The 24,110-nt window shown below is 51.8% G+C and overlaps 16 protein-coding genes across 16 annotated transcripts; 5 read left to right on the forward strand and 11 right to left on the reverse strand.

Moving 5' to 3' along the window:
• Positions 1 to 25: 25 nt before the first annotated feature.
• Positions 26 to 3,463, reverse strand: B9G98_01950 (DNA replication ATP-dependent helicase/nuclease DNA2; the record flags this gene model as incomplete). Its single annotated transcript, XM_024808507.1, has 1 exon — positions 26 to 3,463. The coding sequence occupies one exon, from the start codon at positions 3,461 to 3,463 to the stop codon at positions 26 to 28; it is 3,438 nt and encodes a 1,145-aa protein (XP_024664275.1).
• Positions 3,464 to 3,600: 137 nt separating this feature from the next.
• Positions 3,601 to 5,130, reverse strand: B9G98_01951 (putative RING finger protein P4H10.07; the record flags this gene model as incomplete). Its single annotated transcript, XM_024808508.1, has 1 exon — positions 3,601 to 5,130. One exon carries the CDS (start codon positions 5,128 to 5,130, stop codon positions 3,601 to 3,603), a length of 1,530 nt encoding a protein of 509 aa, XP_024664276.1.
• Positions 5,131 to 5,914: 784 nt separating this feature from the next.
• On the forward strand, positions 5,915 to 7,186 carry B9G98_01952 (Calcium/calmodulin-dependent protein kinase type I; the record flags this gene model as incomplete). The annotated part of the gene is made up of 1 exon (XM_024808509.1): positions 5,915 to 7,186. The coding sequence occupies one exon, from the start codon at positions 5,915 to 5,917 to the stop codon at positions 7,184 to 7,186; it is 1,272 nt and encodes a 423-aa protein (XP_024664277.1).
• A 57-nt stretch (positions 7,187 to 7,243) lies between these two features.
• B9G98_01953 (hypothetical protein) lies at positions 7,244 to 7,519 on the reverse strand (the record flags this gene model as incomplete). Its single annotated transcript, XM_024808510.1, has 1 exon — positions 7,244 to 7,519. The coding sequence occupies one exon, from the start codon at positions 7,517 to 7,519 to the stop codon at positions 7,244 to 7,246; it is 276 nt and encodes a 91-aa protein (XP_024664278.1).
• Positions 7,520 to 7,707: 188 nt separating this feature from the next.
• On the forward strand, positions 7,708 to 8,409 carry B9G98_01954 (Methylthioribulose-1-phosphate dehydratase; the record flags this gene model as incomplete). Its single annotated transcript, XM_024808511.1, has 1 exon — positions 7,708 to 8,409. The coding sequence occupies one exon, from the start codon at positions 7,708 to 7,710 to the stop codon at positions 8,407 to 8,409; it is 702 nt and encodes a 233-aa protein (XP_024664279.1).
• A 105-nt stretch (positions 8,410 to 8,514) lies between these two features.
• B9G98_01955 (Topoisomerase 1-associated factor 1) lies at positions 8,515 to 11,433 on the forward strand (the record flags this gene model as incomplete). The annotated part of the gene is made up of 1 exon (XM_024808512.1): positions 8,515 to 11,433. One exon carries the CDS (start codon positions 8,515 to 8,517, stop codon positions 11,431 to 11,433), a length of 2,919 nt encoding a protein of 972 aa, XP_024664280.1.
• Positions 11,434 to 11,447: 14 nt separating this feature from the next.
• Positions 11,448 to 11,791, reverse strand: B9G98_01956 (U6 snRNA-associated Sm-like protein LSm8; the record flags this gene model as incomplete). The annotated part of the gene is made up of 2 exons (XM_024808513.1): positions 11,448 to 11,710; positions 11,764 to 11,791. 2 exons carry the CDS (start codon positions 11,789 to 11,791, stop codon positions 11,448 to 11,450), a joined length of 291 nt encoding a protein of 96 aa, XP_024664281.1.
• An 88-nt stretch (positions 11,792 to 11,879) lies between these two features.
• B9G98_01957 (Vacuolar amino acid transporter 2) lies at positions 11,880 to 13,256 on the reverse strand (the record flags this gene model as incomplete). The annotated part of the gene is made up of 1 exon (XM_024808514.1): positions 11,880 to 13,256. One exon carries the CDS (start codon positions 13,254 to 13,256, stop codon positions 11,880 to 11,882), a length of 1,377 nt encoding a protein of 458 aa, XP_024664282.1.
• Positions 13,257 to 13,312: 56 nt separating this feature from the next.
• On the reverse strand, positions 13,313 to 14,113 carry B9G98_01958 (putative kinase mug58; the record flags this gene model as incomplete). Its single annotated transcript, XM_024808515.1, has 1 exon — positions 13,313 to 14,113. One exon carries the CDS (start codon positions 14,111 to 14,113, stop codon positions 13,313 to 13,315), a length of 801 nt encoding a protein of 266 aa, XP_024664283.1.
• Positions 14,114 to 14,149: 36 nt separating this feature from the next.
• B9G98_01959 (putative electron transfer flavoprotein subunit beta) lies at positions 14,150 to 14,917 on the reverse strand (the record flags this gene model as incomplete). Its single annotated transcript, XM_024808516.1, has 1 exon — positions 14,150 to 14,917. One exon carries the CDS (start codon positions 14,915 to 14,917, stop codon positions 14,150 to 14,152), a length of 768 nt encoding a protein of 255 aa, XP_024664284.1.
• A 155-nt stretch (positions 14,918 to 15,072) lies between these two features.
• B9G98_01960 (Spindle pole body component alp14) lies at positions 15,073 to 17,364 on the reverse strand (the record flags this gene model as incomplete). Its single annotated transcript, XM_024808517.1, has 1 exon — positions 15,073 to 17,364. One exon carries the CDS (start codon positions 17,362 to 17,364, stop codon positions 15,073 to 15,075), a length of 2,292 nt encoding a protein of 763 aa, XP_024664285.1.
• Positions 17,365 to 17,616: 252 nt separating this feature from the next.
• On the reverse strand, positions 17,617 to 18,162 carry B9G98_01961 (NADH-ubiquinone oxidoreductase 20 subunit; the record flags this gene model as incomplete). The annotated part of the gene is made up of 1 exon (XM_024808518.1): positions 17,617 to 18,162. One exon carries the CDS (start codon positions 18,160 to 18,162, stop codon positions 17,617 to 17,619), a length of 546 nt encoding a protein of 181 aa, XP_024664286.1.
• A 307-nt stretch (positions 18,163 to 18,469) lies between these two features.
• B9G98_01962 (60S ribosomal protein L24) lies at positions 18,470 to 18,922 on the reverse strand (the record flags this gene model as incomplete). Its single annotated transcript, XM_024808519.1, has 1 exon — positions 18,470 to 18,922. The coding sequence occupies one exon, from the start codon at positions 18,920 to 18,922 to the stop codon at positions 18,470 to 18,472; it is 453 nt and encodes a 150-aa protein (XP_024664287.1).
• Positions 18,923 to 19,123: 201 nt separating this feature from the next.
• B9G98_01963 (60S ribosomal protein L30) lies at positions 19,124 to 19,447 on the forward strand (the record flags this gene model as incomplete). Its single annotated transcript, XM_024808520.1, has 1 exon — positions 19,124 to 19,447. The coding sequence occupies one exon, from the start codon at positions 19,124 to 19,126 to the stop codon at positions 19,445 to 19,447; it is 324 nt and encodes a 107-aa protein (XP_024664288.1).
• Positions 19,448 to 19,826: 379 nt separating this feature from the next.
• B9G98_01964 (Circumsporozoite protein) lies at positions 19,827 to 21,554 on the reverse strand (the record flags this gene model as incomplete). The annotated part of the gene is made up of 1 exon (XM_024808521.1): positions 19,827 to 21,554. One exon carries the CDS (start codon positions 21,552 to 21,554, stop codon positions 19,827 to 19,829), a length of 1,728 nt encoding a protein of 575 aa, XP_024664289.1.
• A 1,041-nt stretch (positions 21,555 to 22,595) lies between these two features.
• B9G98_01965 (Mitogen-activated protein kinase) lies at positions 22,596 to 23,756 on the forward strand (the record flags this gene model as incomplete). Its single annotated transcript, XM_024808522.1, has 1 exon — positions 22,596 to 23,756. One exon carries the CDS (start codon positions 22,596 to 22,598, stop codon positions 23,754 to 23,756), a length of 1,161 nt encoding a protein of 386 aa, XP_024664290.1.
• Between the last annotated feature and the right edge of the window lie 354 nt (positions 23,757 to 24,110).

The following is a 24,110-nucleotide window of genomic DNA, read 5'->3' on the forward strand; positions in this document are numbered from 1 at the left end:
TTTTAGTTGAGACAGGAGCAATGCGTCAAGCGTTCCACATCCACCCGTTTGTCTCTATGATTTTCAAAAACTTCTCAAGAGTAGGTGCATAAGTTAGTGTTCTTCGTGATCCAACGATCACAAGCTTCGATTTCGCCCTGGTGAAGCAAACATTAATTCTCCTCCAATCGCGGAGAAGATCGCCCACTCTCTTGTCATTGTTAGAGCGCACAAGAGAAATGACGATGCAGTTTTTGTCACGACCTTGAGCCTGATCGGCAGTTAGCACATCAAGCTCCTTGTATTTGCTCAAGCGCTCTTTGATAAGTCTCAACTGAGCTCGGTAGACAGAAATGACACCAATGTCAGACTGCTGAATACCGCCATGATCAACAAAATAGGTTATAATATCCAATATGATTTTGGATTCCTTGGGGTTGGCGACGCCATCAGTGCGTTCCTCCTCAGGAGCACCCACTTCATCAGTGTTTAGGAAAACAACACTGTTATTAGAGTCAAGTACAGGTTTGATCCAATTAGGGCTGAAATGAATCTGCTTGGGAAGTGAGAGCCGCGCATTTTTCACAGCTTCACTCCCGCACTTGAGCATACCGTTATAAATCAAAGTGCTCGAAAGATTCATGATGTCGCCATTCATACGATACTGGTGAGAAAGGTTTACTACTGCACTTGGATGAGCATCACAAAGCCTTTTGAATAAAGACTCACCCAGTCCATTTTGACGAGCAACTGCACTGTGAACAATCGGCTGAAGCTGAAAATGGTCACCGACGAGGACGAAACGGTCAGCATGCCGCAATGGGCCTAAGCACGTGGGAAGTGTGATTTGAGAAGCTTCATCGATAATGCAATAGTCAAAGTGGCGTCGTGAAAATAGCCAGCTGTTGATGGTTAGGCACGTTGCAGCTACAACGGGTACGTTGAGATACAATTGCTCGAGCCTTGCTGAGGGCTCCAAATTCGGGTCTAGTTTAGCTTCACGAGCTGCCATGAACCTTTGAACTTGTGGGTTCACCCTGGTCGCGTATCCCACGCGCAAAAGATCTATGTTCAAGTTCATGAGTTTCAACACAATGTTATCGACTGCTGAGTGCGTGTTTGCCGATATGAATACGCTTTTACCCTGTGCCAGCAATGCCTGAACAATAGATACAATAGTTGTGGTTTTGCCAGTACCTGGCATGCCTAGGATCAAGGTATAATCCTTGGTTTGCATAACCTTTCTTAGAGCACCTGTTTGGTCGTCGTTCAGACCTGGCGAGATGGGCACCTTGACACTAGTGTCGAATATCGGCGCTTTGAGGTCTACAACAAGCTCAAGAAGACGTGGGCGTTCAACAAACATCCTCAGTAGATTGTATTTACTGACGGAAAGGAAGTGCTGATGGTCTTCAAGATCGAGCCGATATGTCTCTGATTGATCCAGTTCATGGTTGGCAACAAACTCCACTTCCTCAGAATTCAACTTGTATATAGAACCAGTGGCTTCGGCAACGTTTTTTGACGAGCTGACAACAATTGGACTGAAATAGTTAAAGCCTGTTTGGTCAATATCGGGCAGTGGGACGGACCTCGTACCAATGTAGACATAAGTCGATTTGATTGACTCTTTTTTGTATGATCTCAGAGAAATCTGAATATTTGCGAGGCACTTACCAGTGGCCTCGCGCGTTTCAGCGTCCATGCACCAGATGTCTCGGGTAAGCCGGTTTGTCTCGATGTCCTCATAAACGAGAAGACGGTCCCAGTGACGGAAAAAGGCCAACTGGTTCGATGACCATTTTGTAGCCTGTTCCATGAGATTTTCGGCAATTTTGATGCCCGGGTTATCCTCGGCCTTATGCTCAGCATTAGCGGCCGTGAAAACCGTGCAGTCGTCCTTACGAACGCAATACTTGCAATCAAATGATGACGATGTATGCCACGGAAGCCGAGCGGGGCGATTTATATGACGAACGAGCATATTGCGTCTCAAAATGAGCCCTCTGATCTCATCGATCATTGGTCGCACAGCTATCATAGCAGCTTCTTGGGCGTAGTAGAGAAGCATCCACGGCAAAATCTTTTCGTAGCGTTCTTTGAGTAAAAGAGAATATAGCATAACCTGTGCACGATGGGCAGAAGAAGAAAATCCTGACATGGAGCCAGTTTTGATCTCTAAAGCACTTGTAAACTCTGGGCCGCCAGTCGAGGCTGCTACCACAGCATCGATTTTCCCTTTTAGACCATACCGCGGCGACCAGATTTCTTCCTCAATTACAAGAGTGCGACTGATTTTGACCGTCAGCTCCTTTGAAGATCGATGAATCGGCGCCTTGAACAATGGGCGGCCTGGACATAGAGCGGTGGCAGCCCATTTGACAATCTGCGGAAGACGCTCTTTTATTTCCTCAAGAGCAAACTTCGGTTCAAGCTCCAGGACCATGAGATCCTCGACAAAACGGTCAATGATGTCATTCTCAAGCTTCTCCTCCATGAAAGGTATACTGAAGGAGTTCTCCAACAGACAGACTTGGATTAACTCGTGGATAATAACTCCGTAGATCATTGCAACATTGCTATCGCTAGGGGTGCGCAGGCGATTTCTGAGCACAATCTGGCGCTCGCAATTAAACGATTCTGCAACGGCCGTGCAGGCCAGAAGAGTGTCAGGGTTCAAAACCAATATAAGCTGGGTGGCATGGCTAACGACGATGTTTTCAGACCCATTGATATCGCCGAGAATATGCACCACATCATTGGTTTCGAATTGAATCTGTCTCCAAGTGTCCCGGACTTCTATCGTGACAGTTCCCTTCAAACCTTTACAAACAAGCACAGTGTGATCAGCCTCGATTCCTACCACCTCTACTACAAAGCGGTGACATTGTGATGGTGTGGGGTGAATCTCTAATGGAGATTCCTTGTATGCGAGAACCGGCTCGGGTAGGTTGGGGTATTTGACACTATCTTCAGGGGGCGTTGGCGCCTTTTGGGCCAACAGAGCCCCAAAGTCCAGGTCGTCGTCATCGGAAAGAGGAGGGATATTCTCTTTACCTAGAAAGCTAAAGTTGCTGTCGTCGTCGTCGTCATCCAAAACGAACTTGGCGCTCACGGTCTTTCTGGGCTTGAGCGGCGTGAGCGGGCCTATTGATCTAGGGCGCTTGAGATAGCCTGGACTGTACAGTCTCATGGCCGCCGCGGTGAGGGGGTTCGAAGACGAAGACTCAGAAAAGAACTTCTGTGCTGGCTTGGCCAGAGGAATTGGCCATGTAGGCGGCGGAGAGGACCGCAAAGGGTTGATTTGGTACTTTCCCAGCAGGTCGTCCACCGGATCGTTCGCATTGGAGTTTTCTGACGACGGTGCATACTTCGGCCCGGACCCTCTTAGAGGAGTCTGATCGCAGGAAACGTCCAAAGCCATGGGCTTGGGCCGCGGGGGCGACGACGATTCCCAGTTCACGATCGCTGCCTTCGGGTCCATGCTTACGCGACGCGTTCCCAAACATGCTAATTAGATGTTTAGATTGTGCCGGGTTGTCCCCGCAACGACCGGAAGAAAACCGCTGGTAGAACCGTGAAACACGAGCTATATATGTTAAATAAAGAATGCAATAGAAGTTATGCGTCGGCGTCTGCCTCTGGGGCGCCGACCTCTCGACAGAGCGGGCAAGTGTTTTGACTTTCCGAGAGCCACTTATCGATACAGAGTTGGTGGTATGTGTGGCTGCAAGCCAACTTGCGGCAGGTATCGTTTTCAGCAAAGTCGGTGAGACAAACTGCGCAGCGGTCGCCGAGAAGAGCCGAGCCCGTGGTGACGGTGAGCTCTCCACCCAGGCGGTCCAAGGCGTTTTGCGAAGCGATAGGCGGCTTGTGTTGTCCCATGAGCTCCTGAATGTACAGTAGGTCCTCGTACGTCGGATCATCGGTTAGCAAGCTGGGGGCCATGAAAATCGGGTGGTTTGGGGGGTATGTCCCACCCCAGACGTAGATGATCCACGACGCTTGGGTTCCCCTTTCTCTGCGACTGAGCAGAGGTTCCTCCTCCGGTCTTTCCGGCTGTTCGGTTTCGAACGGAACAGCAAGCGGGACATGAGCTGGGGCCTGAGGGTGGTGCAAAGGCGGGGGCGGCGGTGGTGCATGCAAGGGCGGCGGGAAATGGTCTTCGAATGAAGGCAGAGGCGGGGGGCGCGGCGATAGGGGGCCCAGGTCCCAAGGAACCTCGTCTGCTTCATGGGAAGGGGTTTCTCGCACGAAATCCAGTAGGCTGGGATTCGCCGGACGCATACTAACGATAATAACAGGAATCATCCCTGCATCGGTTTCTCGGAAACGGAACATTCTAAAGTATCCTGGCGGGCGCCGAGACTCCGAGTGGCTCGCCGCATCGCCGTCGTCATCATCATTATTATTGTTTGTACTTTGGTTGGTGTCGTCACTATCCTGCGCGTTGTCGTTCTCGCTCTGCTGCCCGCTCAGCATGGAGCTGATTTCACTGCTTTGGAAACCATTATACAACGAGTCCAAAAATGCCGAAAACTGGTCATCGTTTTGAGACTCTGGACGGTATCCAAATAGCTGGCGAGCAGTGATTGATGCAGCGAGCGCCAGCACCTGGCTAATGAGCATTGCTGGGCCTTCGCTTCCACCCAGGTTGCGCGGCGTGCGTTCCGAGTCATCTCCAATGTCTGTCCAGGCCATATTTGACTCCAAAGGCGTCGTGAAATCCAGCCCATGTCGCGGCGGCAAAGCCAATGGGTCGTGTGACGGTGGAGGTCTCGATGGCGTTCGTGGTGGCTGAGGCAACTCTGTGGAACTGGAGGGCGGCATAGGAGAACCAAATCTAGCACTTATATCATGTGGCGTCTCTTCAACCAGCGGTGGAGGGCCTTGTCGCTGTTGTGTGGGCGATCCTTTTTCTGTCGGCACAGAGGCAAACCGGTGAGGCCGGCTCCCAATACGGCAATAGCTGTCGCTGTAGCGGCCGCGGCGGAATGGCCGCGAACATCGGTCGGAAAACCGTCTCCATATGTTGCGGGAAGGAGAGTCTGGCTGCGAGCACCCTACCTGGGTGCCAGGCTCAGCCGACGTCGGTTCACCGGCCGCAGCAGGCTCAGACGGCGACGCCTGAACAGAGGTTGCTTGGCCCATTTTGGTTCGATTGCGAAGAAATCAACGCAATTAATTGGTGGATCAATTATTAAGGCACTTTCTCTGCTCGAGGTCGAGATATCGTACCACCTTGTAAACTGTCGCAATGATTTCTTAGTTGGGAATAGATTAGTGGCTATATTACCGAAGGGGTGTAGAGGGGTGCAAACTGCGATGGAGGCAGGGACGAGCAATGGCAATGGACACGGCAGATTTGTAGGCCCAGGCACCGAACGTGCGCGTGGAACTCGCCATTGCCGCTCCCCACGAGGCTTTCGCAACTATATGCACATCGGCTGCGGGGTGCATGTACCAAGTTTTTCCGGACAGGGGCTTACTGCAGTCTCTAAACGTGACCCCCACAACACCGCTGCATTCAGCCTGAGCACTGATAAAAACCACTGCCGAACGCCCTACAACCCGCTCCAGCTTCTCAGCCGGCTCCCCCTGCCGTGTAGCAAAAGGCCGCATCCAACACCCCTCTCCCTTACCCCTCAGCACCAAGAGGCCCATGGGTGACGTAAAGACCAGTCGTTTTAAGATACACCCATAGGATCGTACTGCCAAATACGTCCTCTTGACCACGAATTCGGCCAACAAAAGGGCAACGCCTTTTGTGTACTAAGGTCTAGGTAGGATCGCGTTTTTACTCGCACATATTCCAGTCGATTCTTAGCTATTGCGCGCTAGTCTCCAGCTAGTGTTTTCACAATTTGTTTCAACACCGACCACTGTTAAATTGTCCCAACAAAGTTCTCCTAGAACGTCGCAGACGTCGTTGCAGATGGACAGCAAGCCCGAAAAGTCGCCGTCTTGCGGCGAAACGCCTCCCACGCCTGTCACACCCTCGCGATCAGGGTCGCGGGTCCGGCTGCAAACTTCAACCGGGGCATCTACCGAGCGCGCCATGTCCGACTCCTTTTTGGAGCCCAAGCGCTCGCCGCCTCCAGCGCCTACTGTGCAGGCGGTACCGGTGACCGAGCCCTCCAGCCGACGGCCCAGCCAGGACAATCCTCCGCGCACTAAAGAGCAGGAGATAGAGGCCTTGAAGAAGGAAAAAATCAAGCTACGGCCACCGCCGCAGGACTGCATTTATGATCTCGGTAAAGAGCTCGGGAAAGGAACATATTCTGTCGTCAGAGAGGCTATTCACAAACCTACCGGCAAATACTACGCAGCCAAGATCATAAACAAGAGACTCATGCGGGGCCGTGAGTTTCTCGTACGCAACGAAATTGTTGTTTTGCGGCGCGTTAGTAAAAACCAGCCTCATATTCTGAGTTTGGTCGACTATTTCGAAACAGAGCACAGCCTGTACCTTATCACCGAGCTTGCTCGGGGCGGTGAGCTCTTTGATAGGCTCTACAGCAACGGCACATTCTATGAATCGGATGCCGCACACATTATGAAGCAGGTGGTTAGTGGGGTTGCCCATCTCCATGAGCACGGTATTGTTCATCGTGACCTCAAGCCCGAGAACTTGCTGTTCAAGACCACCAGCGAGACTTCGCCGCTGTTGATTTGTGACTTCGGACTCAGCCGCATTATTGACGAAGAAAAATTCCGCATCCTGACCACTACGTGTGGCACACCTAGTTATATGGCTCCCGAAGTATTTACAAAAACCGGTCACGGGAAGCCGGTGGATATCTGGGCAATTGGCGTCATCACCTACTTTTTGATGTGTGGCTACGTTCCTTTTGACCGCGACAACCCTGTTGAAGAGCGCGAGGCTATCATCAAAGGTGAATACCAGTTTGAACCTGCCGAGCACTGGATCCATGCCACCCGAGACTGCATTGACTTTATTCAAGGATGTCTTAAACTGGATCCGCTGGAGCGGATGAGTGCGCAAGAATGCTTGTCCCATCGATTCCTGACCAAAAAGTACCGCTCGTCGCGGACGATTGAAGCCGACCTCCTGCCGTCGTTGATGGCAAGTCTCAACACGCGGCGGGACAGTGCAGCCGACATTCCGTCGATGCTCGAGGGTGATAGCATGAACGGAGCGTATTCTAGAAGTCCCACAGAGCGGTCACCGAGCTACTGGGGCTAAATGCCGTATTTAACTTGACTAATTGATGCTACACTAACAACGGGGCGACTGGCGGGGTCAGGCTAAACTCACTCGACTGTCCTCCGCATTCTCGAGACTGACGAAAACGAGGCCAACAACAACAAGGTACACGATTGCGTCGAGAATATAGTTGATCCACTTGGGGAACCAGTGGTGTACCTCGTGGGCCCACCAGCTAGGCTGCGGGGTCTGGTAGACGATGAGCGCGAAGGCGAAGAAAGCAATTACTTTGAGAGTGGTCCAGCGGTTTCCGAAGAGAGGCATAGTGATACTGCAATTCCCCGTGGCGATTTCAGATTTATATACATCCATGCGGCGCAGGTTTGGGGTTGGGAATAATGCAGGCAGCTGCAAATATATGGGCAGCATCTCCAGGTATTTGGAGGGGGCTCAGATCGCCACAATTACCAATTGAACTATCTCTTGGGGTCAATCGAGGGCCCTCTTTTCGGTAAATATCCATACTCGCTATCCCTTACATAATTGTTTGCAAGTTGCCCATGGGGTCCGACACCAATGCTCAGTATGTGCCCGAAGAAACTGATCCCGCTAAGATCATCGTTGAGCTATGCAAATTGTTCTATGCGCAGGGCTGGGTTACAGGCACCGCGGGAGGTATGAGCATCAAAGACGGCGACCTTGTCTACGTTGCTCCCAGCGGAGTGCAGAAGGAACGTATGAACCCGGTGGATCTATTTGTGTACGACACCAAATCCAAAACATACGTCTCCAAACCGGAACTTTACAAGCCATCTGCTTGCACTCCGTTGTTCATGGCGTGCTACGAGCAACGCAGGGCTGGTGCATGCATCCACACCCATTCCCAGAACGCCGTCATGGCGTCGTTGTTATGGGGTAGAGAATTCCGCATAGCCAACATCGAGCAGGTCAAGGCAATTCCCAAAGTAGTCGAGCCTGGAAACCTCAGCTTTTTCGATACTCTGGTCATTCCCATCATTGAAAACACCGCGCACGAAGAGGATCTGGCGCCGGATCTCGAAAAGGCCCTGCTTGAGTACCCAATGGCTCCGGCAGTTTTGGTACGTCGTCACGGCCTCTATGTGTGGGGCGCCAACGTCTGGAAAGCCAAGATCATCAACGAGGCTATCGACTATCTGCTTGAATTGGCCGTCAAGATGCGTCACGCTGGAATTGATCCTGCCGGAGATATTGGCAGCGAACAGCTCACCCGTAAAATATAGTCCTTGTTTTCTGTTTACACATAGTACCGGTGATAGCTGCTATTCCCCACAGTGAAAAATCCCCAGCTTTGAGATTTTCAGCTTAATTACAAATCGCGACGCGTCATGGAAGGTGTGGAGCCCGAGTTGAAGCAGTACGTGGTCAACCTCGTATCTGCTCTGGGTGCTCCGGACATTGCTGATCCCCAGCATGCCTATAAGCTTGGTGACGAGGCGCTGGCATGTCTTCGGGATCTCAAAAAGTGGCTCCATCTGTACGACGACAAACTCAATCGGTGGGATGTCGCGCGCGCGATCTCGGAAACGTCTTTGGTTACCGTCGATCTAATAGAGATTCTCTCGAGCTGGGAACTGAAAAAGCGAGCAAGCATGTGTCCGCCGCACTACGACCGCATCGCACTGGCTTGCTTGGAATTACTGGTGCCATTGACTTGGCCCATTACGTTGGATCCGGCCGTGTCGACAGTAAACCACTCGCGAAACTATCCATTTTTGAGGGATGCTCGCGAAAAGTATAAACGGGCCTTGCTAACCCACCCTCAGCATGTGGTTTTCCGCGCTGTATTGCGACTGGCGGTCCCTTCGCTCAAACTAAAGCCATTAGATCGAACCGCGCGCGATGAAGGAATTCTCAAATTGGTCGTGTTGCTCTTCCGCAATTTGCTCGAAATCTCGCCAACAGACCAGAAAAACGATGATATTGGCCGATCTGCGACCATACAAGAATTTGACCGGCAAAAAGTGCTCGAGTTTCTTATCACCATGGCTGCAGGAATGGGGTCTAATTTCGATGTCCAAGATGTGTCTGTGCTCGAGTCATTGTACTATTTGCTGAGAGGCATTGACGTGGAGCGGATCTTCAGTGGAGAAAGTAGCAAAGATGTCGTGAAGCGAGACCTTGTGTCCCTTCTAGAGGCCGAGAAACAGCTGCAACGAAGCGCTTTCCAGCCCACCCGGCATAGTCGTTTCGGAACGCTGGTTTCCATGAGTGTTCCTGGCGAGGGACGACTGAGTGTTAGTGGACAGCGGGCAATTTCTGGTGTGAAACAAACCCTGGAGGATATCGACGATAAAAAGAAATGGCACAAACCAAAACGGAGGACTAACGACGAGAAAGAAAAATGGAACGTTACAGAAAGCCTAACTGAAGAAGCAGCCGATGCGGTTGTCAAGTTCACCAACAAATTTATTGACACTGCGTTCAACCCTTTATTTATCAAAATTCGTGGACTCATTGAACAAGACAACGACAGAATCGTTGCCAACAACTATGTGCATTTTCTTTATCTTGTTGGGTGGTTTCTGAGTGCAGAGCAGCAGAGACACCCACAAAGGAGTGATTTTCAACTTGTGGGAAGCTGCTTGAATCACAACACATTTATTGTCGTGATGAATTTGCTCAACAAGGGATACGAAATGGGCGAGTCTAGAAGTACGGATTTAGTGCATTCAAGCATGTTCTGCTTCCGAAATATTCTCATGCTGGTTCGTGAGATGGGATTCAATTCCGACCCAGAATGGGTGGACGCAGCAGACAGTATCAAAGCTCGTCTATTTTACCAGGAACTTTGGCTGGACTTGCTCGCACAACTTCCCAAGTATGCGAGCAAAAAATCCTTGTCTTTTGCCGTAGAGTGCGTAGAGCTGACCCATGTCTTGCTCAAAATGCTCCAAGAATACTCGCAGCAGCACACATATGTCTTTGTCAAGGCCAAACGCCAGAGAGCAAAGAAGTCCAAGTCAAATGCCCCAAGATTTGAACCAGAATATGAAGGCTCCGACGATGAGTCTGAAATCCAAGAGGCTGATCGTGTCACCACTGAGCGGAAGTTTGAGTTTGCAAAGTTCGAACGCAAGTATTACAATGAACACACTCTTGATCTGTATGAAGTGATCTTGTCTAATTTCCGCGACGTGGAAGACCGTATTATCCAGCATGTTTTAGCATTTTTTCACCGGCATTTTGTCAAGGCCGGAAACCGGGTTCTTTTCTATCGGCTCAGCATGATCAAGCATCTCACCACTCTGACGAGCTCCCAGAATGGCTTGGCATCGGCAAGCCCTTTGAAAAATCAGGTCACACTGTTTATGAACTACTTTACAAACAAGTTAATTGCGGCTCTGGACCGTACGCCCTCCCTATTTGTGGAGATTCTCTTTGATAAAATGCAGAGTGAGATTTTCTACTTGGAACATGGCCATGACAAGGCCGATTCTGGAACTCTGAAGGCACCCGAGTACGAGCTTGAACTGAAAGATGATATGTCGCAAGAACAGAGTTTCGCAGTAACGGTTGCCGCGTTGCTTGACCAAGACAAAAAGAGCCATGTTACGTGGGTTCTCAACACGCTTCAGCCGTTCATAGATTTGGCTTCGGAAACACCGATTTCACGTCCGCTCACCACCGATCGTCAAAAGATCAAGGTTTTGTACGGAGATCCTCTTCTTAGGTTGCTGATGCGACTTATAGGCTGTACTTGGGTGCAGAACAAGTACATTGTGCCTTCAACGCTTACCGCGGTTGAACTTGTGACTGCAGTCGATTTGATATCCAAATATTTGCATGAAGCCGTTGACTTTGGTGATAATCAAGTTGCAAACGACTTCCTCGAGTCTGCTAAACCCACTGAAGAGGCTCCAGAAAGCTCCGCTAGTGAGGAGGAAGATGAGGTTGACGGGTTTGCAGATCCCCGACTGCAACCTCTCAGTGCCGAGGAGCAAAAAGCCCGCAAGAAAGCCAAGCTTGCCATAAGTAAAACACGCAAACGGGCAAGAGCGGCTGAGGAGGACGAGCCTGCCGGCAAAAAACGACGGTCGGCTGAAGCCCGCGATGAGCAAAGACGGCGTGAAATCAAGACTTCGGTCTTTGTCGACAGCTCTGATGACGATATGGGCGGAGACGACGCTACAATTTCTGAAAGAGTCGCGTCAATAAAAGAACGTGCTGAGCCTGAGGACGACGATATCCCCGAACCCTCGACTTTACGCAGGCAATTGTTTGTAGACGATGATGATAGTGATTAAATAGATTATATACATCAGTACTTGTGTCGCGTGGTGCCAATGCGCTCGGCCCTGACCGTACTCCAGTCGATTTTCGAGTCTAGCTCGTGGTCTACTAGGCCAATCGTCGCCACCAGTTCGCCTCGTATTATATATAAACCAAGATATTGTATTTTGGCGGGCTGATCCGACAATATACGCTCTTCGGCCTGCCGCAGAACAATATTTGTTGGGCCATCGAACCCTTCTAGCACGCCCACAAAATATGAGCCGTCTGTCGTTATAACCGCTACCTTTTCTTTTGTTAGTACTTATACCCTTGCTGCTGCTGCATTGCGCTTCCCAACTTACTCTTCAAATATTCTTTCAACGGAGACATCGCATAATATGGGGGATGACAAAGTCAGGCGGACAGAAAGTAGGCAAAGACAAGGTTTTATATGTAAAGTATTAAATATCAAAGAGCACTATACACAGGGCGAATGCTCCGTTTCAGTAAACATAGCTGCGAGTGATTGGGTTGTTGAAATGACCATAACCAGCGCGCCGAACGCGGCACATGCATAGCACGCGATTTTGGTGCGAGATCGGGGGTGTTTTTTGGATAATTTAACAAAGCACAACGGCGGTAGAATGTAGGCCATTGAGCATGCAGATGATGCACCAACAAGTTCTAGAATAATGCCAAGGTTGCAGGTTGTCAGTGCAACGCCCATTGCAACCAGGGTGAGCACGGTCGTTGCAGTGACATGCCTCTTTTTCACAAACGGTTCGCCGGGGTACAGGTACTCGATGAGCACTTCGCGGCAAACGAAAATCTCGAGAGGGAAGGTAGTCACCATGTTCAGGCCAAAGCAAAACCTGGCCACGTTCGCCATAGTATCGTCCGCGGGGAAGTTGTTTAGCACATTCCCCTTTGTTTTGTTTTGGAAACTCAAGAACCCAGAGATGCCCATAAACAGACACGCAACCATTGATACGAACGTGCTCCAGTGCGTGACGATCTTGAATCTGTCCATGCTGGGCGTTTTCAGGGAATCGAAAATAAGCAGGCTGTTATGGTGACAGACAAAGGCGAACGAAATAACCGACACGGCCTGGAAAAATCCAGAATTGATCGTGAGAAGAGGCGTTGTCATGTGTGCGTCCTCAGGGGTCAGAGCGGGGCCTCTTATGATAACAGTGAGGGTAATGACGAACATAGAGACCAGGGCCAGCATGCTGGCTTTGGCCAATGCAGTGATGTTCCGATTGAGTGACAGCGGGTACGAGATGCCCATAACAAATAGAAGAATGACCGGGTTGCGGTGGGTCAACAAACTAAGAACCGGAATGTTTTTGAGCCCTGGAAACACCGCGGCCAGGACGTGCGGGATCGTATCGCCAATAATCACACAAAATGCCATTGAACCGCCAAAGGCGAAAAGTCCCTGAGATAGCGACACAGCAATAAGACCCGGCTTGCCGAAGCAATGCTCTACAGTGCCCTGATAAGTCTTTGTTCCGCTCAGCTTGGCGTTCGTCACCATCAGCCTGATTGTCCAGTCAATGACCACGGTCAATACGCAAAGGAGAATCACACCAGCAAGCAGTCCTGCTTGTCGCAATGCGTACGGCTGGCCAATGATGCCTGCACCGATAATCGAATTCGCCATATTCATGAACGCCATGCGGAGATTTGATTTCCCGTGCTGCTCGGCTATACCGATAATGAAGCTGTTGGGCTGGCCCAGCAGACCAACAGACGGACCGTCTTCGCCAGCCAAGCTCGGATCCAGCTCGTGATCCAGCGACTCTATTGAGCCCAGGCTCTCCTCGTCAGAATCAATCCGCGCAGTGGACATCTTGACGCGTTAGCTTTGACTAAGGAAAAAAAAATATAAACTATAGTTTTGGAACATTAATTGAGCCGCTCGAAGCTTCTATCGAAGTGAAGTAGGAACGACAGATCGAACTTGACAGTGTCTTTGTACAGCTCGTAGGCCGGCATGTACTGGTCGACGAACTGCTTGACCTCGTCGTCGGACATGCCAGTTCCGAGCTTGGACCGCAGGTCGTGCTCCTGCTGCAGACGCCAGGAATACACAAAGTCGAGCTGCTCGGGCCGCAAATAAACCGTGAGATCAAGCGCAGACCACACCGGTTCGTATGCGTGCATGGCGTCGTCGATCTCGGCGAGGTCCGCGAGCTTGTACAGCTTTGTTGCCGGGAAGCCGGGGCCCTCGAGGGCCTTTTCAATAGCAGGCTTGCCAATTGAGTGGAACCCAAGACACCAGCCCTCGATCAGAATGGCCTGGTACTTGCCGGTGACTCGGCGGAGGCCTACCCGGTCGCCCTGGCCGTTGAACTGCGACTTGTCGTAAATAGGCACCACTGTATCACAGCCGCTTTTGAGGTCCTGAAGCACTTTGATCATCGACTCTACGTCGTGGCTGGCAAAAAGGCCGCGTTTCTGCCACAGCGGATTTCCCCGGGCAGCCAGCTTTACCTGGTCAGCATGGGGAAGATAGAAGTCGTCAATGGAAATGGCAATCGTCGCAATGCCTTGGTCATTCAAATCCTGTGCTGCGCGGTTAGTTAGTGTCGTTTTGCCAGAGCCCTGGCACCCAGAGACCCCAACCAGCAGCGGTTTCAGGCCCACCCGGGATTTGACCAGCTGCTCAACAATCTTATCCATTAGGTAAAACGATAAGAGGAACATTACGAAAAAGCGCAGATTTCAGTTCTATTTACGGAGTTACAAGGCACCCTTCTCCTTAATTTTGGCAATAAAGTCATCAGTCGTTTCAACAGTCACGCCGGCACCGCGGGCGGGGGGCTCTGCGACCTTGAGAATCTCGACGCGGGGGGTGATGTCGACCCCGAGCGAGTCTGCAGTGACGGTGTCCAGAGGCTTCTTTTTGGCCTTCATGATATTCGGCAGACTGGCGTAGCGGGGCTCGTTGAGACGCAGGTCGGTGGTGACAATCATGGGCAGCTTGGCCTTGACGACTTCCTCACCACCGTCGATCTCGCGGGTAACGGTGACCTCGTCGCCGGAAATCTCGATCTTGGCTGCGTTGGTAGCCTGCGGCCAGCCCAGCAGCCCGGCAAGCATCTGGCCGGTGTGGTTGGCGTCCGAATCAATAGCCTGCTTGCCCAAAAGCACAAAGTTGGACTTCTGCTGCTCCACGAGCTTGGCCAGGACCTTGGCGACGCTCAGCGTCTCGACCTCCTTCTCGCCAACATCAACAAGAGTAGAAGTGTCCACACCCTTGGCGAGAGCAGTCCGCAGCACCTCCTGCGACTTCTTTCCGCCAACCGAAACGGCGTGGATAGACTCAACCAGGTCCTTGTTGCCCTCCCGCAAGCGCAGTGCTTCCTCAACGGCAATGTCGCAGAACGGATTGATGCTGTACTTGACACCCTGCGTCTCAATGCCGGTCTGGGCCTTGTTCACCCGGGGGCGAATTGCAGCGTCAACAACCCGCTTCACGGGTACCATAATTCGGAGTTTGGTGCTCATTGGTCTGTGGGGAGAAGAGGTTGGGTCCCCACACCCTGCCCTTAATTCCCAGCGTTTCCCCCTGAAAACCCTTGCCCAGTTGAAATTTGACCCGAGGTCGCATTGGCCGGAAGGTTGGGTGTACGATTTCTATAAACTAAGAAGATATTTAAATATTAAGCGGTGCCCCGTTGGCGTTTCATGGCCTCAATGCGCCTTTTCAGCTCGCTCGTCACTTCTGCAGCACGCCTCCAGTTCTCCTGGCTTACTGGCGAGCTCTCCATCTGGGCAGGCATGCTCATTCGAGGCGATCGTGCCGGGGTCTTGGGCGGATCGGAGGGTGGCGCAATAGGGACAAGCCGGCTGTGGCTTCGGTGGTGCGGCTCCTCGCCATTGCCGCCCGCTCCTCCGCTGCTGCTGCGCGAAAGCGGCCGCAGGGCTGAGATCCGTCGCGAGTCGAGCGACATACTATTCATACGCACGCTGACACTCTCCATATCATTCTGAGATTGACGAGCGGCATTTAGCTGCTCTCTGAGTGCCTGGTTCTCTGCATCCACTGCTTCGCGACGACTCTGTTCTGCTTCCAGCCGCACCTTGTAGCTTTCACATTGATCTTCCAACCGCCGAATCGTACGCTGGAGCTCCTCAATATCGCTATCAAAATCCATGTCTGGATGTGCCTCTTGTGGGGCGGTGAGCCGGGATGGGCGGGCAATGGGCCGTTCCGCAGGTGGTTTGATAGGCGACACCATCCGGCGTCGAGCAGCCGGCGGCTGGCGAGCAGGCGTAAACTCTGCGCCATGCACAGTTCGTGCTCCAGATTTCTTTACCGGTGTAGCTGCCGGTGGTTTAGGAGGGGAGGCAGCTGGGGGGGCGGAAGGAGCCTCACGCCTGCGGGGAGGGGCTGCCATGGGGCGCGCCGCACTCCTTGCAGAGCTGGCAGCTGGAGCAGCCTTGGTTGTTGGCACAGTGGGCTTGACAGATACAACTGCAGACTCATAGGCCTCACGAACCTTTGCCATACGAATGTCGTCAAGGGACTGCAGGGCCGACGCAAGCGCACGCTCCCCGACCATCTTCATAATAGTTCCCAGCAGGATAGCACTCTGTCTTCGAACTGACTCTTGGGTATCATTCATTAGTTTGATGCCAGCAGCGACAACTTCTTGTATAACAGCGTGTGGGGGGATTTCTTTTGCCTGCGCAAGCTCACTTGCCACAAACTTTGTGCATTCAATCTTGATTTGGGGGACCTTAGACGAAAAATTACCAACAACCGTATCAAACACATCGGTGAGTGAAAGCGACTGGACTAGTGCATGTAGAGCTCCTGAGGCAGCTTCCAGCACAGTCACTTTCTTCTCCTTGAATCGGTCGACGATGGCCTGCAGAAGGTCGCGTGAAGCGTATCGGCCAAAGCTTGACCTCAATCCATTAGACAAATGCATAATCGCAATCATTGCTTGTGTAGCACACATTATATTCGCGTCTTTTGCAATAATCGGCAACAGAGTCCGAACGAGGTTCATGTAGTCACTTTCGGTGTTCATCTTTGGCACGTTCAAAATATTAACAATCTCGTCAAGCATTTCTTTCCGTTCTTTCCATTTAGAAGACGTCATCATCCGCTCGTAGGTGACAGGTATTTTCGCCATAACATTAACCGTGGGAGCAAGGTCGTACGGGTCAATCTCCACCGGCTCACTTTCCTCGACGACTTCGTCGTGCATGGACGAGTCTGCTGCACCCGAAGATGCTTTGATCCGTAATGTGCGTGTAGGGCTAAGGGCGGGCGCACTCGCGAATTGTTCCTGTAATTCTTTCAATTGGACGGGTTTGATATCGCACAGCACAGCAGAGATAGCTGGCGCCCCGATGTAACAGGACAGTGCCAAACTCAGTTTGACTGCTTCGGCACGCACCGTGCGGTCAGTGTGAGCAAACAGCTTGGGAAGCACAGCCAACGCCGGCTTGGGGTCTACCGCCTGTGTGCCGAACTGAGTGTAAATAGCCGTCAAAGAAGCAATTGAGGCAGCAATAACCTTGGGCAATTTATGTGCAGTGAGCTCAGTAAGTTCAGTTACAGTAGCACTGGGATCCGAAGAGCTTTCGACAAATGCTAAAATGGTCTCAACGGTTGCCGCTTTGACGGCAGGTTTAACCGCCCCCAGGCCCTTTTCAGCCATAGGACGCAAAACCTCTGCAGTCACCTTTGAGCAAACGACGAGATCTGCATACGCCAAAAACGCTGCAACCGCGCGAACGCCAGAATCCAGAGCATTCACGTTCGCATCAGTGGCTGCTGATTTAAGAAGGGACGGGTCTGAGGCGAACGGCGCGAGCGACGCGTCAGACTTTGCAAATGCTTCAGCAGCCTCTTTGTATGCGCCCTGACGAACGTTCCACTTGGAATGCGTCCACCGTTCCGTGAGAGAAAGCTTCGAATAGTCTTCCTCGTCGTCCATGTTTGTAAACAAAGTTAGTAATCGGGCAGTGATTGAAACAAGAAACCGCCAAAAATATTCTGTAAAAAGGCAGCTGTGCTTGATTAATTAAGTACGAACAAGCATGATTGCTAGGGGGTTTCGCGTAGAATCGAAAATACATACAGAAGGTGCGTTTACAGGGGCTTTGAGCTACTCGAGAACACACGGAGGGTTATAGAGCTCCATAAATGAAACGATACGGCTCCAGCCAGTTAATTTAATGCCTTACTACTATTTTTTCAAATCAAAACCCCACTTCTCTTCACCAGGACGGGTCTCGTAGTAGCGGTCCAGCGACACGCCATGGTGGTTGTGGTTGACGAGGTTGAACCAAGGAATGACGGAGATGTTGAGGAAGGAATAAGTAGAATTGCGAGCAGCAGTGTTCTGGATCCATTCGGGCATGCGGCTTTCGCCGTAGGGAGCCTCACCGCGGGCCAGCCGAGACTTGATCTCGTAGCGGTCCAAAGCGACTTCACGGGCGTTCTCGTTGATGCCCTGGAACCGCAGCGACGAAACGCCGTACTGGTTCAAAAATCCAGCCGTCAGACCGAGTCCTGTGGACCAACGGAACATGCGGGGCGAAACATGGAACTTTTTACCGCCCGATGAAAAACCACTGAGTGCAGCAAGGAAGAGGGGGCCCGAAGCGGCAAACGCGGCAATCTTGAGGTAGTCCGACCCGCGGAAGTACTTGACGACTCGCGAAAAGTGAGGGTCCTGGTCGATGATCTCGTATTCAGCGTTGTGGAGCACAACGTTGCCTTGGCTGGTCATTGGACAGTAAGGATTACCAAAGCGGCGATTGGCTTATTAGTTGGGAGTTGCCGGCAGCGGTTTAGGCTAGGAGAAGCGGTGTAAGTGAGTATAAACGAGCCAAAGCAAATGGCAAGAACGCTATAGTAGCCGAGCAGCGTAAAGTGAGCAACGCTTGGTGGCCAGCCGACTGCAGCACGCCTGCACATGCCCTGCACCTGCCTGGGGGGAGCTGGCGCTAGGCCGCCAGCGCGATCTAAAAACTGATCTAACTAGTCAACGCGATAAAACATGAATTTTTTTGCAAACCTAAGCGCTATTAAAAAGTCTAACGAGAGGTGGGAGCAACACGGGCAGGAGCACCCTTAGCCTGCTGCTTGGAAACCTTGGGGGCGTTGGCGCGGGCGAGCTTACGCTTCTCCTCACGGGCCTTCTTCTGCTCCTTGGCTTTGGCAACGGCCTTCTCACGCTCGGCCTTGCGGACATCGGGCTTCAAGCTGCGGCGCTCCTTGATAGACTCAAGGGTAGCACCAACAATGGCACGCTGGTTCTTAACGGTCTTGCGAGTACGGCGACGAGAGACCTCCTCAATAGTGCCCTTCTTGTGGTGGCGGCGGTACAGAACGGTCCAAGCGATCCGCCGGGGATTCTTGCGCTGGCCGAACAGGGAAGCGGACTTGGACGAGAAGAAACGGAAGACCTTGGAGTCACCGCGAACAAAGAGCTTACCGCGACCGGGGTAGATCTTGGCGCCAGAAAATGTGTCGACCTCAACCTTCATCTCTGGATAGTATGGTGGAGCTCCCCCCGCTAGTGCGAGTCATTCACATCACGATTTGTGACTGCGTTAGCCCTAAATACCCAGCGGCCTGACTCCCACCTGTCCCACCTAGGGCTGAGCCCTATACATGTCCCAACCTGAAATATCCCTGCCCCCACTCTTGTTTGGTCTGTATATTCCGCCGGAGCAGATACTGTCGAGATGGCCCCTAAGACTAAGAAGAACGCCGAGAACTTTAACTCCAAGCTTGCCCTGGCTATGAAGTCGGGTAAGTACACCCTAGGCCTTAAGTCCACCCTTAAGGCTCTCCGCCGTGGTCAGGCTAAGATCGTTATCGTCGCCGCCAACACCCCTCCCCTCCGCAAGTCTGAGATTGAGTACTACTGCATGCTTTCCAAGACTCACTTGCACCATTTCCAGGGCACCAACAACGAGCTCGGTACCGCTTGCGGTAAGCTCTTCCGCGTTGGTGTTGTTACCATCCAGGAGGTTGGTGACTCTGACATCCTGTCCACCATTGAGTAAATTTGATTACTCTTAATTGGCATTATAGTTGTGTAGTTAATACTTGACGTTTGTCGAAAATCTGTTGGCAAGTTCTGCCCTGTTACATTGTGTAACGCTCCGACATCTGCCGCAGCTCAATACAAGGCATTCCCTATGTCGTCAAACGCTGCCAGATATCAATTCGCATCGATCAGAGTCTCAATCGTTGGGCTGGTTTGAAGTTGGTCTTTCAGAGCTGTACTCTTCGAGCGTGGTGCGCTACGACATTACCCGCAACCTGTGACTTGACCTGTGACTTGACCTGTAGAGCTGAAGTGGTTCATTGGAGATACTAGAAGTAGCGATTGTAGCGAATGACAGGATAGTTAATAAACTAAATGTATTAATATAAAATTGTCTACAGAGCGACAACAAGAGCTGCAAGACAACCGAGGATTGAAATGTAGGTCTTGGGCGATCCATTGGAGGGGGTTAAGCCGTTGCCGGTTCCAGCAGGGGAGACAGCGGGCTGTGTGTTTGGAGATGATGCCTGAGGGGAATTGGGGTTTTCAGGTGTATCTTCGTTAGGCGAAGACTGGTCAGGGGTATCATTGGAGCCTGACTGGCCGGGAGGGTTGTTGTTATTGGTATCAGGCACATCAGGAGTGTTTTTGGTGCCTGGTTTACCAGGATTGTTATTAGTGGGAGGGTTCTGAGAATCGGGAGGGGTATGGTCTGAGTTGGGTCCCTCAGGGGTTGGCTGTGGGGGAGCAGGCGACTCAGGAGAGGGTTGCTTGGGGGCAGGATTCTCTGGAGTATTAGGCTCATTAGGAGTCGGATTTCCAGGTTTAGGCTGCGTGGGAGTCGGGTTTCCAGGGGCAGGCTGCGTAGGAGCAGGGGACTTGGACGAAGGGCCAGGCTTCTCAGAAGAAAGACCAGGAGCGGGCTTTTCAGAAGAGGGGCTAGGACCAGGGTTCTTAGATGAAGGACCGGGAGCAGGCTTCTCAGAGGGAGAACCAGGAGCAGGGTTCTTGGAGGAAGGACCAGGAGCGGGCTTCTCAGAAGAAGGACCGGGAGCAGGCTTCTCAGAAGAGGGGCCAGGAGCAGGGTTCTTGGAGGAAGGACCGGGAGCGGGCTTCTCAGAGGAGGGGCCAGGAGCAGGGGTGTGAGAAGAAGGGCCAGGAGCGGGCTTCCCAGATGAGGTGCCAGGGGCAGGATTCTTGGATGAAGGACCAGGTGCAGGATTCTTCGACGAAGGACCAGGAGCGGGCTTCTTAGAAGAAGGACCAGGAGTAGGGGTCTGGGAAGTCTCCTTTGATTTGGTCTTCTCACACTCGGTGCAGGTTTCGGTTTCTGTTACAGTGGTTTCAACGGTACCAGGTTCAGTTTCAGTGCAACGAGTACAAGGCTCGGTGATTGTAGTAGTTACCTCGTCCTCTCCACCAGTTGAAGTCGGTTTAGCAGGAACGGAGGGCCAAATAGTTGAAACGAAGGTGAGAGTACGAGACTCGACAGATTGCCAAGTGAGAGTAGTATCGTGAGTCAATGTGTACTCAGAGCCGTGGAAAGATACAGTAGTAGCAGGCACGGCTCCCGAATCAGCAGGAGGGTCGGCAGAAGTAGCAGGGGGGCTAGCAGAGGTAGCAGGAGGTTTATCAGTGGAAGCAGGGGGGTCGGCAGAGGTAGCAGGAGGGTCGGCAGAGGTAGCAGGAGGGTCGGCAGAGGTAGCAGGAGGGTCGGCAGAGGTAGCAGGAGGGTCTGCTGAAGTAGCAGGAGGATCCGCTGAAGTAGCAGGAGGTTTAGCCGAAGTAGCAGGAGGATCGGCAGAGGTAGCAGGAGGTTTGGCAGAGGTAGCAGGAGGTTTGGCAGAGGTAACAGGAGGATCTGCCGAAGTATCAGGAGGATCTGCAGGCGTACTGGTAGGAGTTGGGATCAAAGTGGTATCAGGCTGGCTGGTAACGCTATCAGTACCATCCGGGAGAGTGTTGACCTCGGTAGAGTAGAATGTCTTGATTTTGGTATCTGTTGAAGCCCAGTGAAGAGTGGTCGGGCCAGTAAGGTAGTAGGTTGAGCCATGGAAGGTTACTGTGACAGTCTTACCAGCAGCCGCAGCGCTGATCAGAGTCAGAAAAAGAATTGGAATCATGGTTTGCTGGTGTTAAACTCGGAACTTGAGATCTTTTATACCGCGATCATGAGAATGCAGAGACGACATGTTGCAGGGAGCGACATGGAAACATGGGTTTTTGGGAAAACCCGTGGAGTAGTCAAAATTTCTGAAATCAAATCAATTAATATTCCAGAGCCTCTATAGAAAACATCACGACCTTTTTTTCCCGTCAAATCAAACTGCTATACTACAATTTAAGATTGAAGTTGTGTCCGAGCGTTCCTGCTTTGCAGCGCGATACATTCTTGGGTCCTGGGGCTACATGTCACAGAGTCGCCAAAACCTCGACAAACTCACCGTTTACTCTGTACAAACTGGGGGGCGTCAAAATATCACCCGGTATTCGCTGTAATCCAAGGATTGAGCGCCGGAGCATACCTACAATACATGTTTTTGGGTGTCAACCATCGCAACCGAAAGTAGCCACTCGCTTAACCTCCAAAACAAAAACGGTGCGGCGCATGATGCAATCAACACTGAACAATCGATATCCTCTACAATTAAGCAGTTCCCAATCGAGAAGTCTTATGTCCTCTGTCGTCCGGTTATGTAACGATCCGCGGGGGCCGGACCTCGCTGCAGGTGCGCGGCATGATCGAAAAAAGCTTTTTGGAGCCAAACCCTGTCCTTGCAACACATTTAAAAATCCCAAACAAACTGAAAAGCATAATTTCGTGAGACGGAACCGCGAGAGGGCCCACCGCCGCAGAGACCCTGTTTCGTGCCTTGGAGATGTGCATCAAACCGCTGAGCCCTCGCTTACGATCTGACACTAACCACAAACTGGAGACCCGTCTCCTGGCCAGGAGTGGTACCCTTACCCATGACAAAGGAATAAAATAATCAAGTTTGGCTAGCTTTACGGCTGCACGGAATAGGTTAATTATCTTCGTTTTTGCCCAAGTTGCCACAGGGGAGTTTACCGCGAACCTTGATATCTTTGTTACCGTGCGTTTGTGCCTACACGACGCTAATTATTGATACCAGCCACCGTTGTTTTTTCTTTCTCGTTCTGAAATGGCAGTAACCGTCCTTCGCACGTTGACCTATCGATCAAGCACCAATGACACCCGCAAAGTGGACTTCGAAGTCGACCCTGCCTACGAGCTGGAAGAGGTTATTGGAGAGGGCGCATACGGCATTGTGTGCAGTGCTCTTCACAAGCCTAGCGGTCAACGGGTAGCCATCAAGAAGATCCACCCGTTTGAGTGGCCCATGTTCTGTTTGCGCACTTTGCGGGAGATTAAATTGCTGCGTCACTTTAACAACGAAAATATCATCTCCATCCTCGACATCCAAAAGCCACCCTCCTACGATCAGTTCAACGACGTATACCTCATCCAGGAGCTGATGGAGACCGACCTCAGCCGGGTGATCCGGTCGCAGACTCTCACCGACGACCACTGCCAGTACTTTACCTATCAGATTCTGCGGGCCCTCAAGGCGATGCACTCGGCCAACGTCTTGCACCGAGACCTGAAACCGGGTAATCTACTGCTGAACGCTAATTGCGACCTAAAGCTGTGTGATTTCGGACTGGCCCGCTTGGCCAACAGCGGCTCGGATAATAGTGCTGGCTTCATGACCGAGTACGTGGCCACCCGGTGGTACCGCGCCCCTGAAATCATGCTCACAATGCAGCACTATACCAAAGCAATCGACGTGTGGAGCGTTGGCTGTATTTTGGCCGAAATGCTGGGTGGAGCGCCTCTGTTCCCCGGAAAAGACTACTGTGACCAATTAATGCTGATTCTCGAAGTCCTGGGCTCTCCTACCCACGAGGACTATTATAGCATCAAGTCGCAAAGGGCCCGGCAGTACATCCAATCCCTGCCCTTCCGCACTCCCAAGTCTCTGCGCTCCCTGTACCCGCAGGCAAACTATCTGGCTATTGATCTACTGTCAAAAATGCTGACTTTTTCCCCGGAGCGTCGCATCACTGTCGAGCAGGCGCTCGAGCACCCCTACTTGGCCCAGTACCATGACCCAAGCGATGAGCCAACTGCCGCGCCTCTGCCTGCAGGGTTTTTCAGCTTTGAAAAACACACCGGACCCAACGGCAACATAGACATTCCGGTCCAAGAACTACGGCGGATTATTTATAACGAGATCGTCCACACTGCGAGCCCAGGACAGTACGAGTACTCTGGAATGCCGCAGCCTTTACGAGTGAGCTAGCATACGGTGTATAACTTATAGTTCGGCATTGTCCCGATTCGCGTCATCCCACCTCCTCGGCTGCAGCGTGGCGGTTAATAAGGATTGCAGCTGCACCGTGCCCCGCATAGCTTAGTTTTTAGTCCGCAAATGTTGATATCCACAGCCCCTGCCTTCTCCACGGTCGCATCCCCTGACGCTTCCGGCAATGTACATCCCCATTCGACGATCGCTCTTGCTCCGACCCTAACCACTACCCCACTTGCTAATGCAAAAATGGCACAACGATTACTCACAGGCCGGAAACTTGGGTGTCGTCATCTGCCTTGAACTCTTTTTTTGTCCATTGGGTAGTGAAATCCGAGCTGTAATTAT

The sequence above is a fragment of the Wickerhamiella sorbophila genome (assembly GCF_002251995.1).
Source record: "Wickerhamiella sorbophila strain DS02 chromosome Unknown contig3, whole genome shotgun sequence".
Lineage (NCBI taxonomy): Eukaryota > Fungi > Ascomycota > Dipodascomycetes > Dipodascales > Trichomonascaceae > Wickerhamiella > Wickerhamiella sorbophila.